The sequence below is a fragment of the Numenius arquata genome, chromosome 2 (genome assembly GCF_964106895.1).
Source record: "Numenius arquata chromosome 2, bNumArq3.hap1.1, whole genome shotgun sequence".
Lineage (NCBI taxonomy): Eukaryota > Metazoa > Chordata > Aves > Charadriiformes > Scolopacidae > Numenius > Numenius arquata.
In genome coordinates, this window is record NC_133577.1 from 34,554,601 (window position 1) to 34,567,387 (window position 12,787).

The following is a 12,787-nucleotide window of genomic DNA, read 5'->3' on the forward strand; positions in this document are numbered from 1 at the left end:
AAAATATAATCAGACTGCATGAAATGGGCTCTGTGGTGCATAGTTTTATACTATTAAGTGTAGCTTAGAAATAACAGAAACCGATATTGATGGGATCTGTTCTTGATTGTGCACAACAAGGCAGCCAGGAATGCTTAGGGAAACCCAAACAACAATAAAAGTAAATTAAAGATCTAGTTGCAGGCCGCAGATGACTCTTATTTCTCCTACCACATTTTCAGTAAAAATTTGGCAGGTCAGTAACTTTACTTAGCATCTTTAATGGTCCTCTGAGCTTGTATGCTATGACGAGAAAGACTTAACTGAAAAATTGTTTCAGGCTGCTAAACTATATAAACTAGTGTAATTGCATTGGCAAAGCTGAATAAGCTTGAAAGTGTCATACTGGATGCAAACATTTAATAATTGTTAGAGCGGTGCTAATAGATTTATTAACAACTATGATCAAAAGAAGGCTGGATAGAAGAAAAGGACAAATTAATATAATATAGTATTTATATTAACCAGAGTGCTAATTTTCACATGCTGCATAAAGTTACACAGAAAGAATTAATGGAAGGACCATAAAATATGATCACTCTCAAGCCTCAGACATCAGTGTTTAAAAACCATCCACAAAGTAGTGTACATCTGCATAATCTGCATAGCTCAGCATATGGAAAGCTATAAAAGGATAGAACATGGATGGAATCTCTTGCTTATACAGTAGGATTACAGCATGAACTAAATTAAAAGACTATTTTTTCATTTTACTACCAAAATAAAAAAATGGAGAGTAACAAAATTAATTTTCAATTTGAAAACACTTGTAACTGCACTTTATATACCAAACCAAAAACAAAATGTGTGATTTTGTGCATTTTTTCTTAGAATTATGGAGCCATTTCTAGTTTGATACTTAAAGGAGCTTTTCAATATTCACGTGGACTACAAGCTATTACAATTTTCTGAAAGATGCATATAAGCATTGTCAAGTTCAGCACAATACTACTGACTTGCTATACAGCTGCTTGTTTTGTTCAAGGAATCAGTTTGGTTTTTTAGGTTACATATAGATATGAATATGCGCTCAGATTTTTATGTCGTTCATATTCCCCAAATAGACTTCGCTGTTTCACTTCTAACACTGAAGAACTTAATGAAAAACAAATTTTAAAACAGATGCTTTTAATTGCAGCAAAATCCATACTCTACTGCATTATAGCTATCAGAAGTTTTGCCTAACTTGGTGGGGAAAAACCCGCAGCGATTCAGTCCAAACCAAGGATTTCTTTTAGATTTTGCTGGGATCCATGGCAACAGCCTTGAGAGGCTCCATCTACGTTGTTTTGTTACATTATTTCTGAGAGCTGCCACAGCAAACTCCTGCAAGTCTCAAAGGACTTACAGACCACACAAGTCTTGTCCCAACATGACACTACAAGTGGTACCTTCAGGACTGGCGTGTGTCCCACCATTTCTCGTACTGTGTCCCACACCCTCCAAACAGTTGCTCTCCCCCTCAGACATTTGGAATATATATAAGGTGCATGTAAGGTGGCTGCTAGGCTTCTGTCTTCAAAGAGCAGTCGCAGCCCCAGGCACTGAGAAAGATGTGCTTGTGCGTGGCTGCTTATTGCTGGTGATAACTATGCCTGCTCCAAAATGGATTTCAACTTCAGCAAGAGAAAGAAGTTTGAGACTCAATGCTGACTTTGGCTCTACCTCATTTAGGCCAAGAAATCTCTTGGGCTTATCACGGAGGAGTAAATGTAGGAGACAGAAGTAAATCAGGGCAATATGGACTTCAAGATGGCAGCAGAGAAAAAGAGGTCATATCCTGATGTGATAGCTCACGTTCACACTTGTGCAGACCGTTGCCCAAAAGCTGCAGGCATTGTTCACCTTGGAGATGCCTCCTGTTACCTGGAGAATAACATGCATTGTCCTCCACAATATGTTCAACCTGCTTTTCCAAGTTTACCAGGAGAAAAAGCCAACTTGGCAGGATTTAAGTGAGCTTGTATGGACACTGGAGAGACTCATATTTGCAAGGTAGATATTGAAATCCTACTTGCATGGGCCAATCTGTGGATATCCATGCATAAACTCTGTACTGAGATTTATGCTTTGACAAGTCTGAAGGAGACAAATAAGCCTACTGAGAAAAAGCAGGTTGATTCAAGTATCATGTCTTCTAGAAATAACTGAGTGTTCAGAACACTGCGGCAGTAGGGCTCAGCACTTGATGTCTCTGGTTCTGGATATCTTCCAAACATCCTTCGTGCTGTGGTTTGAAAACACAGTGCCAGCCAACATGGCTGAGGCTTTCCTCATAGCTGACACAACTTTATATATACTGCATAATATCTCTGAGGGACTTGTGGTGTACCCGAAGGTGACTGGGAGGGGAATCTGGCAGTAGCTTCCCTTCATGACCACAGAGAATATAATCATGGCTGTGGTGAAAGTACAGAGCACTTGTCAGTACTGCCATGAAATTTTTGTCCTTTCCCAGAACTCAACTGCTGTTACAAGACAAGAAGTAGTGATAATGACTTCACCATCTATGTTTGTGCTGGTGCCATTCAGAGGAAGGAGACAGAAACTGGACCTAGATGCCACATTACCTTTAAATCTGGTCCCTCACAGCCTGTATCTGGAAGATGGAAGGGACTTGGTTCACCCGAATGTATGCATATAGGAGGACATGGACCTGATCTCCAAGGACTTCAAGGACAGAGGACAAAACTGTGTTTCTCATCTGACGGAGAGCTTAGATAGCCAATTTTTAGGAAAGAAGCTACAGGCTTGGGATCAACCGAACTCAGAAATCAAGGGCTGCTAAGAGGATTGGATAAGACCTAGCTTGTGGTTGAATGTATCTATAGGTGATTTTTGGCTTTGAACAATCTGAAACTGGAGCCAAGCATATGCTGTTGGAGCCCCAAAGCAAAAAATGACAAACCCCCCAACCAAGCTGAGGCACTCCTCAAAACTGCTCCAATTAATCTGTACAAAGGAAGTGCAGACGGGTAATTCAACAATGAAAACTTCTTTTATCAGAAGCTATATAAATTTATCGATAAATACAATCCTTAATCCACAGATATCACAATTTGAAATTATGGTTTTGGATCCTTTTATCCCAAAATAAAAACCAGAAAACCCAATGTTAATACCTTAACTTCTCCTTTTGATACATTTCAGACATCCTGTCAAGTAAAGAAGGGAGCCGTTTTTCACATTATGGTATTTGAAATAATCAAAGCTGGTACATAAAATTATTACTGCTGTCATCAGATAACAATTTACCTTATTGGAAATCTTAGTAATACATTGACTTTAGAAACTTTAGAAACTAGAACATCTTCCCATATCCTCTGAATGCTGTGATTTCATCAGCTAAAAGATAAAATGAAGCCAAAATGTACTCACTTATTTTATTTCTCACTTCATTTAACTTTTCTCCAAGGTATTTAGCTTCAGCAAATCTATCAATGCAAGCATAATGATACAGAGTTATTCTAAGGAACAACTAGTTAAACTAGTTGTTCACAATAAAATACAGAATTTCTCAGGACTGCTTTTTGATTTCTAAGTAGAACTATTTGCAAACAATTTACCATCAGAAAGGATTGTCTGGTCTAAAAGAAACCATTTCTGAAAGAAACCCATGCAACAAATGGGTTTACTAGACATACAAACCAAATTTATTGCACTAAGTTTTAAAAATTATGTTATTTCAATTCTAACAATTGGATTCTCTTAAATATTTATATTAATTTTAATATGCTACATTACTTGCAATGTTTTAACGTACAGTTATAAAAAAGTAAAAGAAAAAAAATCCAAGCAAAGTCAAAATAAAATGTTTGAGAGCCTCAGAACTTCTGCTCACCAGGAATTTTCAAATTTCAGCCTGTAATGTGCACATTATTGGCAATCATTGTTTATGCTAAGTGAAAATGCACATCCCAGTCATTAAGAAACCTCTCAAATAGAAATATAAGAACGCATGACAAAACTGAATTATTCTATTCTTCTGCAGATAGTCCTTATGTGAATGAAGACTTTCAGATGATATTCAGTTACTGCTCAAATACTGATAACAAGCCAAAGCTAGCCACATGAAGATATGCAAATAGCAAGCAAGAAGCAGGCTGAGAAGGATGGAAACAAATCAATGAATCAGGCTTCGGAAACTCCCTTTCTGGAGTACAAAACTTCCTTTTGTAGTATGCAAATAGCTTGACCGCATATCAAAAATGGAAATCAGTTTTTTTTTTTAAATGTGAAATTCCCGCCACATATGTTTAGAAAGTAGTCCACTGTCCATTTCCTCATTATATTCAAATAATCAAATCTTTACATAGTATGTAAAATATTCTAATGATCATAAGTTACTTTTTTAGCTTGCAACATGGTATTGCAGTGATGCTCACTTCAGTGCTATCAAACACCCTGCTCACTGTATGTCTTGCTCCTTAGGAAAGGTGCCATATCTAAGTGTATCCTTAAAAACCAGCTGCCTACAGAGCCTTACAAATTCACTTATGTTCTCTACATTCCTTACAGTCTGCTAGAACTTGATGCCTTCTCCTTTTGTGCTTTTTTTTCAGTTTTCTGATTTTTTACAGCAGTTCCTGTCATAATTATTCTCTTACACGTATTTAACTGAGTACTATATAAAACTGTTTTGGACAAATGGCATACAAATCAGGCTTTCAAATGCCAACTATATTCTGCTGTAAAAACAATAACTCAATTCAATGTACAATGGCAAAATCTAAAGAGTCTCTCGGAGAACTGAGGCTTGTTCCAGGAAATATCCATTGTAATAGTCTAAATAGCAATAATTTAAAATGTAGAAGGATGATTTGTTGCATTGTGACATTTGTTGTAGGACATTAGGCTTGACATGAAATTCTGAATTGTTACTTGGATGTGCACAAGTTAACGTTGCTGAATGTGGAGGTGGAACTGTAATACTTAATTGTTAAGTAAGCCTTCAGCTGATCTGGAAAAGTCTTGGTCTAGCCACTGAGTAGTAGCTGAGGAAATCCAAATTGTATTTCTGTCTAACTCAAATAATGACAAAACAGAGTCAAGAAATACAACTTTCCCCTGGGAAGGTGGGGTTTGGAAAATTGCCTCTTCTCAATTAGTCTGTTTCCCTGTAAAACTGGAAAAGTTAGAATTTCGGATGCCCACATTCTTATCTGGTCACAAACATTTACTTTCAGGGCTGAATTCAACATGGCTAAATGGTTAAAGCCGGAAGGTTCCTCAGCACTTACTGTTTCTTACATAGAGAAGGCAGAAGCCTTTGAAACATCTGCAAGATGTTTATATAAGCTTTTTCCACTGGTGTTGACTTAGAGCACCCAAACAGGCCTTGAAGATTATGTAAAGATCAAAGTGAAACACCCCAAAGTACCTCTCTCTCTTTCCCTCAGCTCCCATGAGCCAAGTACTAAGTTCATCAATTACTTAGTAATTCCTGAGGCAAATATCCAGTTGACTATTGACTGATTCATGTTCACAGAGAGATTTAGCTGGACAAGTTGAAGCCAGCTATCTATCCAGCCCTTATTCATAGGTTACTGCCAACAGTTGAACGGGCCATGCATCTGTTTCTCAAACACCACAGTTTATAAACTGGCACAATAACATAAACTGAAATTTGGCATTAGCTTATGACAGTCCAACAACTTCCATCTGTGACTATGAATCACAGTCAAACAAAATAAAGCAGATAAAGACATAAGATTTGATTCTAATATTGAAAGGGAAAAGGCTATTTCTGATAGTCCTCTAATAAAAAGGTGATATTATCTAGCATAAAGCTGATAGTGCTACAAATAGTGATGAGTGAACAATTATATTATTAGCTGAAAAGAGTTCATGTGTATCTTACATGGACAACGCTCCATAGAAAGGCTCAACTTGCCAAATCATGGCTTCTATTACCTACAAGATAAATATTCCATGATGAAACCCCAAATTTAGCCACTAATTTTAGCAGAACGAGTGTTTTTCACTCTTCAAAGACAAATGCCAGTAATTAAAAAATAAACATTTTGAAAAACAAATCTCTAACTCATAATGTAAACAAACTCGAAGGCTGTCCAATGAGAGAATGGAGACATTTAGTGAATTATATGAACGTTCATTCATTTTTAATTATTAGAAATTACAACAAGTGACATAAGTGAAACTCATCCTTTCCATGGACCTCATCCATAGGTACTGAAAAAACAAATTAGCCGCTAAACAGCTGAAACACAGAAATCAAGGAAAGAAGAAAGTGGAAAAAATTAGTGGAGAACAACAAAATGGAAAAAAATAATGGAGAACAACAAAATAGAAACTAGACCTACATCACTTCTGTAAGCTCAGTAGAATTTTACTACTGGAAATACTGACTAGAATGGGATTTAAAAGCTTTGTGCAGTATGCAATATTACATTGGAGCAGCTGGGAAGATTTCTGGTAGTATATTTCACCAGAAAATGAGAAGCATTTTTCTCCTCCTCAGAGAAACAATGCTAAGAGAACACGGTTGCATTGAGAAACAGGATATTATTAAGTTCTCTGGAAGTCAAATACAGGAGGTCCAAATTGCAGAAATCTAATTCTGTCTGGGCATAAACACAGAGGTTTGTTTTTTGTTTTTTTTTTTTAAGGAGGGCAGCAGTTACTAATGTACAGAAGAAAAATAAAAAGAATTGTTTTGTATTAACTGTAAACTCAGCTGTAGAAAACCACCTTTTCTATCTTACAAAGCCATTTCCCATAGGCAACTATCCTTATATGATAGCTTGAATCTATTGTCTTTCACTTGAACAGTAAGCCAGTAAATTAGCTTAAGAGAGAAATTATCCTTAACTATATGTTTCCCCACCTTTTAAATCCAGAGAGCGTACTGAGTTACAGTACTGAGCTACTGCCCCTGTAAAGATCTCTAAAGTAATAGATGAAGTTTTATGTTAAAAACAGTATTTCTTTTGTATATATAAATTTTTCTGTATCATTATATATAATTTATTATATTAATTATATTAATATTTATTATATTAACATTACATAATATATATTATATATAGATATATAATTATACATATATATATTTAAACAAGACAAACGTTTTTCAGTTTTTGAATTAATCAACTGATTACATTTGATTATTTATACACAGGTAGTTACAGGAAAATAAAAGTATATTGTATATGTATGACTATGTATAGTCACATCTATATAATTAAGTTCACAGCCCAAGCAACAGTTGCAACCTTCACAGTCAAACTTCCAACTAGGCTCCCTAACAGTTCACCATTCAATTAATATCAGAATGATATAATTAGCAAGCCAAGAAAATCTATCCAAAATACCCAAAGGAAAAAATAAGACAGCTAAAAATAAGTAATTTGTGAACCAAATACTGTTTGTGGTATGACAGAAGTGGTTATGCAACTATAAACAAAATTATTAACATAAGAGGCCTACATATAAAGGGAAGTTATGGTAACCTTTAAGCATGTGGTGTCCACACACTTCTTCCTGTGCAATTTGAACGCTGGCTGAGTAACAGAGCTTTTTTTAACTGGTAGTTCAGAGGCTGCAGTCCAAATTACAGACTGGACTTGATATAAGTCCATTTTAATGAACTCGGTAAACTTGAAGCTATGGACATCTTTGCTAAAAATGACTGCAAATGGCAGGGGAAAACCATTTTGCTCCAGGGTATCAACATTCACTTTAGCACTGACTTCAGCAATCAGCTGATGCACATTAGAGAGGGATTACCCAAGGCACTGGTCTGAATCTCTTTGTTCTTTAGGGAAAGCAAATCTGGTGTCAAAATTTGTGGGTTTTGCCCATCTCTATTACATGTTCTGAAACCAGAAGGAAACGCTGGTTTGCTTCACAGTAATAACAAACAGAAAAAATATGGAAGAACTGTGATGAACTAGAGGAAATTCAGGGCATGGTTCAGAATTGTATTGCTCCCATGTCATGCTGTAACCACGAAGTGTTCTGCTCAGTGGACAGCAAAGCCAGAAGTGATTGCAGTGTAATCATTTATGCAGGGATGTAGCATGATCTGATATACTGAACAAAAGAAAGGCATTATTAAACATCAAATTTACATGGGTAGCTTCTTATATACATCTAATACCTTGGCAATTTGTGTCCCTGTGGTTAAGTTATAGACCCAAATAGAAAGTTAACCAGTTCAGAAAAGTGATAAATAGCAAGATCTTGAATAAGTCACAGAGATGTGGAGATCAATTTTTGCCTCAATTTCACTGAAGTAAATGAATATAAGACTGAGCGACCTGGAAAACAATGTCTTTTGTGCCTATTAAGTGGGAAAATTGTGTTGCTAAAACAGAAAAAAAAAGCCGGAGAAACCTGGAGAAGGAAGAAACCCTAGGAAGAAAAAGAAAAAGAAAAAGAAAAAGAAAAAGAAAAAGAAAAAGAAAAAGAAAAAGAAAAAGAAAAAGAAAAAGAAAAAGAAAAAGAAAAAGAAAAAGAAAAAGAAAAAGAAAAAGAAAAAGAAAAAGAAAAAGAAAAAGAAAAAGACCCAATCAACCTGTTATGGTAAATGTTACTTACAAGGGTAGATTGAGAGATCTGCTTTTGGCATCTCCAATCTCAAAACCTTGTATTTCTCTTGCAGTATAAAGGAGGGTTAACACTTGAAAAACCAACACTGAAACGGTGCTACTATCCAATCAACATGGACAAGTGCTGATGGTTTAATTTCTGAGATGTTTAAAATCCACTTTATGAAAATTCATGTTTTCAATGTTTTGCCATTCTCACCATCTTCACTGGAAGATTTTGAAGTGTTTTGCCAGCATGGACAATAAATGTAGAGGAGGAAAGTATTATTTCTGGTTTTGAGGGCAAAATTGGCAGAGAGAAGCTAAAATCGCTTGGCAAACAAGTTAGGAACAACAGACAAAAGCATATGTTAAACATCTCCTAGCTTACTGTCCAACTCAGTGCTGAAGCCAGTAAAGTATTTTTGACAATGGAAATTGCAGTAACTGATTCAGTCACATGGATCCTACTTCCTCCAGATAATTCATGATCATGAATGCCATTTACCACATTGCTTCAGCATGGCTATGAAGATAAGATGAATAAAACTGGAGGAAAGATGCACTAAGATTACTCATGCTACTTTCATATTTATGCAAGTAGCATATTCTGTTACCCACTCATTGCCTTCTGAATACAAAATATCCCCAGTAAGAAATGGCAAAGTTTCTGTACCAAGATCTCAATAGAAGCCTGGGATGTCTGGCGTAAAATTACCCGTTCCTACCCAGAGTCATAATGAACCCTTAGATGTCTGCCTCCAGCTGTATCTTGCTGTGACACTCACCTCTGTTTTAAAAGCTGTTTGTTGTCCTCAATAGTTATACTATCAGCATGCTCCCGCTTGAAAACTTCAAAAGCTTCCTGACATCCAAGTGACATCATTCCTCCTGCCCCAAGAAAAGGAAAAAAAAAAAGGAACTACTTTAGAGTCATTAAAGGACAGACATTTTGCATTTATTTAACTCCTATTTAGACAAATACAGTAAGTCAGCCCAGGGGTCTTAAAGCACCCAGAAGCTCAAGATCAGTGTTCCACCAATGGGAAACCATTTTAGACAAAAGATTTCTCTTATCTGACAAATCAATTTAGTTTCACTTCATTTTTCTGAAGTCTGAATGTTTGGGCTATATAATTTCTCAAGACAACTTAAAATGTTCATAAGTAAAACTTCAAAGATTTAAAATATGTGAAATATTCTTAAGTGTGCGGCAGAGGTATTTTCACAAGAGCAAACTGCGATCTGCCTCTATTTCTTTCATCCGTGTTTCTTATTGGCCCCTAAACATACCTTGAATATTATCAGTATTCTTGGAAGAAAAAAATTCAGGCTTCTTTTAATTATGTATGTTTCATCCCTCTTAGTAAATGTTTTTCATCCCCTTTTAAATGAAGCAGGTATTACACCTACAAAAAAGGTTTGTTCCTGCCTTTTACATTTTCAACATGATGTTTGTTTCCTTTTGTGTGCCAGAAGGTCAAGATCTATTTGGCCTCCAAATCTGTTAAAAAAATCACTACAGAAAGGCATTACAGTCTGTATTATTTATCAGTTCTCAGTGCTAGATGATCTACAGATCCAAGTAAGAAATCATGCATCTATATTATCATTAACAAAACAATTCAAACGCTTAAGGAGAATGAAAGATTACACCAGCATCTGTGTTATCACAAGTACATGTATGTCAATAAATAACCAAGGAGAAAGGATGAGACTTGCACTTAAATAAATCACAGTAATGAAGAGAGTTCAGAAGTGGAAAGGGCAAGGAATTTCGCTCTAAAACTGTGAGAAATGCAAAATAGCTCCACCTTTAATTCAACCTCATGGTTTGAAGTTAAACCTCAAAATGACATTCCTTAAATTGTAATTTGATAATCCTTAGGGTTTTTTTCCCCTCTAGAGTCTCTCTTCTTTCCTTCCTTCCTGCTTCAGAGCTATTGAGACTCCCCAAATCCATTGTGCACAAGAGCTAAAGTTTCCTGGGAGTTCTGCTGCGCAAGAGTTTTCTATATGTTTTGCGCCAATGGATCAGCATTACCAATAACATATGTGTGCACGTATATCAATTATCTTCCAGGCTACCTGCTTTGAAATTTTAGAGTAAGTGGGGATGACACATTAACAAAACAGCGAAACAGTTTGGGATATGCAACACTGGGATGCTACACCTTACTGGGGTCTAGCTCCATAAGCTATATTTTATAGTTACTCCAAATATGTTCTGCTGTCCCTCATCATACTTATAATATCAGAAGTACTCCCCACTGACTTCAGTGAGATTTCTGTGGTGCACAATACTTTTTACAGTGAAGGCTGGTAAGAAAAACTAGCACTCAGGGTTCAATAATCAGTAAAAGTTTAAAAAACTTTATTCAAAATATAGTAGAAAAATTTGCCCTCTGTTTCAGTCAAAAGAATCAGCACATCTGTTACTAATTTAAAAATTTTGAGTTGAAAATAAAACCACCAGGAATGTTTGAATGGCAAAGAATGAAGAAATGCTCCACCCTTTTTGAATAAGAAAATCAAAGAAAGATACAGTGCAGTCTTTATTGCTCTGTGATCCAAAGGAGCAAGAGGATTTAGGAAAATATATTTTTCTGTGATGATGACCTGAGAATATAATGTTCATGTTTCATGCTTGCCTTGAAGAAAAACAGGCAGCTTTGCAAGCAGAATTTTACAGGACATTCATCCCATCACTGGCACTAATTTTAATATGCAGCCTGAATTGACCCTCTAGAATTGCTTTTGTTGCAGAAAAAGTTTGCATTAAGTGCAGACAGCCTGGATGAAATTCATGGCTGTGCCTAAAATAAACAATGAAACACCCTTACTCATATGTAACTCTGCAATGTAAAGTATTTAACCCTTCTGGCAATGTGCTGCCCTTGAAAGAAGAAGTAAAAACAGTAGAAGTAAGTTTGGAAAACAAAACTATTACAGTGATTATCGCTTATGCCTGACAGAAATGCATCAACCAAAATTAAAGGTAATCTGATAATCATTTTCTAGCACTACATTACGAGGCAGCAGATTTGTGCAGCCAAACAACGCACACAAAAATAGATCCCCAGAACTCTTAGGAAGGGGAAATTTTTGGGTTTATACAGCCCGTTTTAAGAAAATACAGAAATATATGAAGTAGTAAACAATAACATTCTGAAAATGGTATCTAAGGAAAGGGGCTTAAAAAGGACCATTAAGATTGTACCTCAGCATAATATGAGCATAAAAAAGCTACAAAGAATGTTGCAGCCTGTGGGTGATGACAGAGACATTTAGGATGATAATAAAGGAATACAGTAACATTAGCACTAGTAAAAGACTGCAAGAAACACTGCAAGCTTAAGGGAGTGTCTGTGTCTTCATTCTACTCATTAATGAAGATTATTCCTTCTCCATGGATGATGTACCTTCAATTATGCTATTAACATTTCCTTAAATTATCTATAATGGCCTCCAAGTGCAAAGGTGCACTAACATGGCTGGCATGCTGTTTCTCTTGGGCCTAATTCAAACAAATAAGCTATGTTCTTTTAAAGCAAGGTGCTATTGAATTTCTGTTTTCCTCTAGCTGTAAATTGAAACTTGTATGTATAGGAATACAAATATGACATGAATAAAAGCAGAATTGAGAGAAGAAATGATTGATGATAACACTTTTTTTGGCAAGGTAGTTGAACAGTTCAGCTAAAACTGTTAGACTTGTAGAAAATAATTTCTTTTACCCTTACAGATCAATCTCTCCTCTTCTTTAATACTGTGGCACAGTGTTACAAAATAAATATTTGAAAATTCTTATCTAAGGAAGAATCATCATATCCTACAGGATGAGAACCAGGAAACACATGTCATCAAGTCATTACAATGTGAACTGGAATAATCATTACCATAAAAATAATTCAGATCATTGGAAAAAGCATAAAATCCTGCAATCACATTCACAAAACCCCAGTGGACAGGGTTGTGTTAAAAAGTGATAAATATTGTATCAATTTAATTTTAATTATACCTTTCCTGTTAGTTTGTGTAAATTGGTTTTAATATTGAAACACTCACAAATATGCTGTGAAATTTACAGCAAACCCATCATTATTTACAGCAAATTCAAACAGTGAAATTTTGGGAAAACTCAGGTTTGATCCACATCCTGAATTTAAATGTTTAAGAATGTTCTCAACGAAGGT

General features: G+C 35.7%; 1 protein-coding gene and 1 pseudogene across 1 annotated transcript in view; one reads left to right on the forward strand and one right to left on the reverse strand.

The window, feature by feature from the left end:
- Positions 1-12,787, reverse strand: part of KIF6 (kinesin family member 6) — a 174,103-nt gene that overhangs the window by 50,746 nt on the left and 110,570 nt on the right. Inside the window, exons 14-15 of the mRNA XM_074161912.1 lie at positions 9,380-9,482; positions 3,418-3,473 (exon numbers count right to left, since the gene is read on the reverse strand). Of these exons, the coding sequence (XP_074018013.1) occupies positions 3,418-3,473; positions 9,380-9,482 (159 nt within the window). The remainder of the gene's footprint in view (positions 1-3,417; positions 3,474-9,379; positions 9,483-12,787) is intronic.
- Positions 1,780-2,763, forward strand: LOC141462610 (adenylosuccinate lyase-like; annotated as a pseudogene).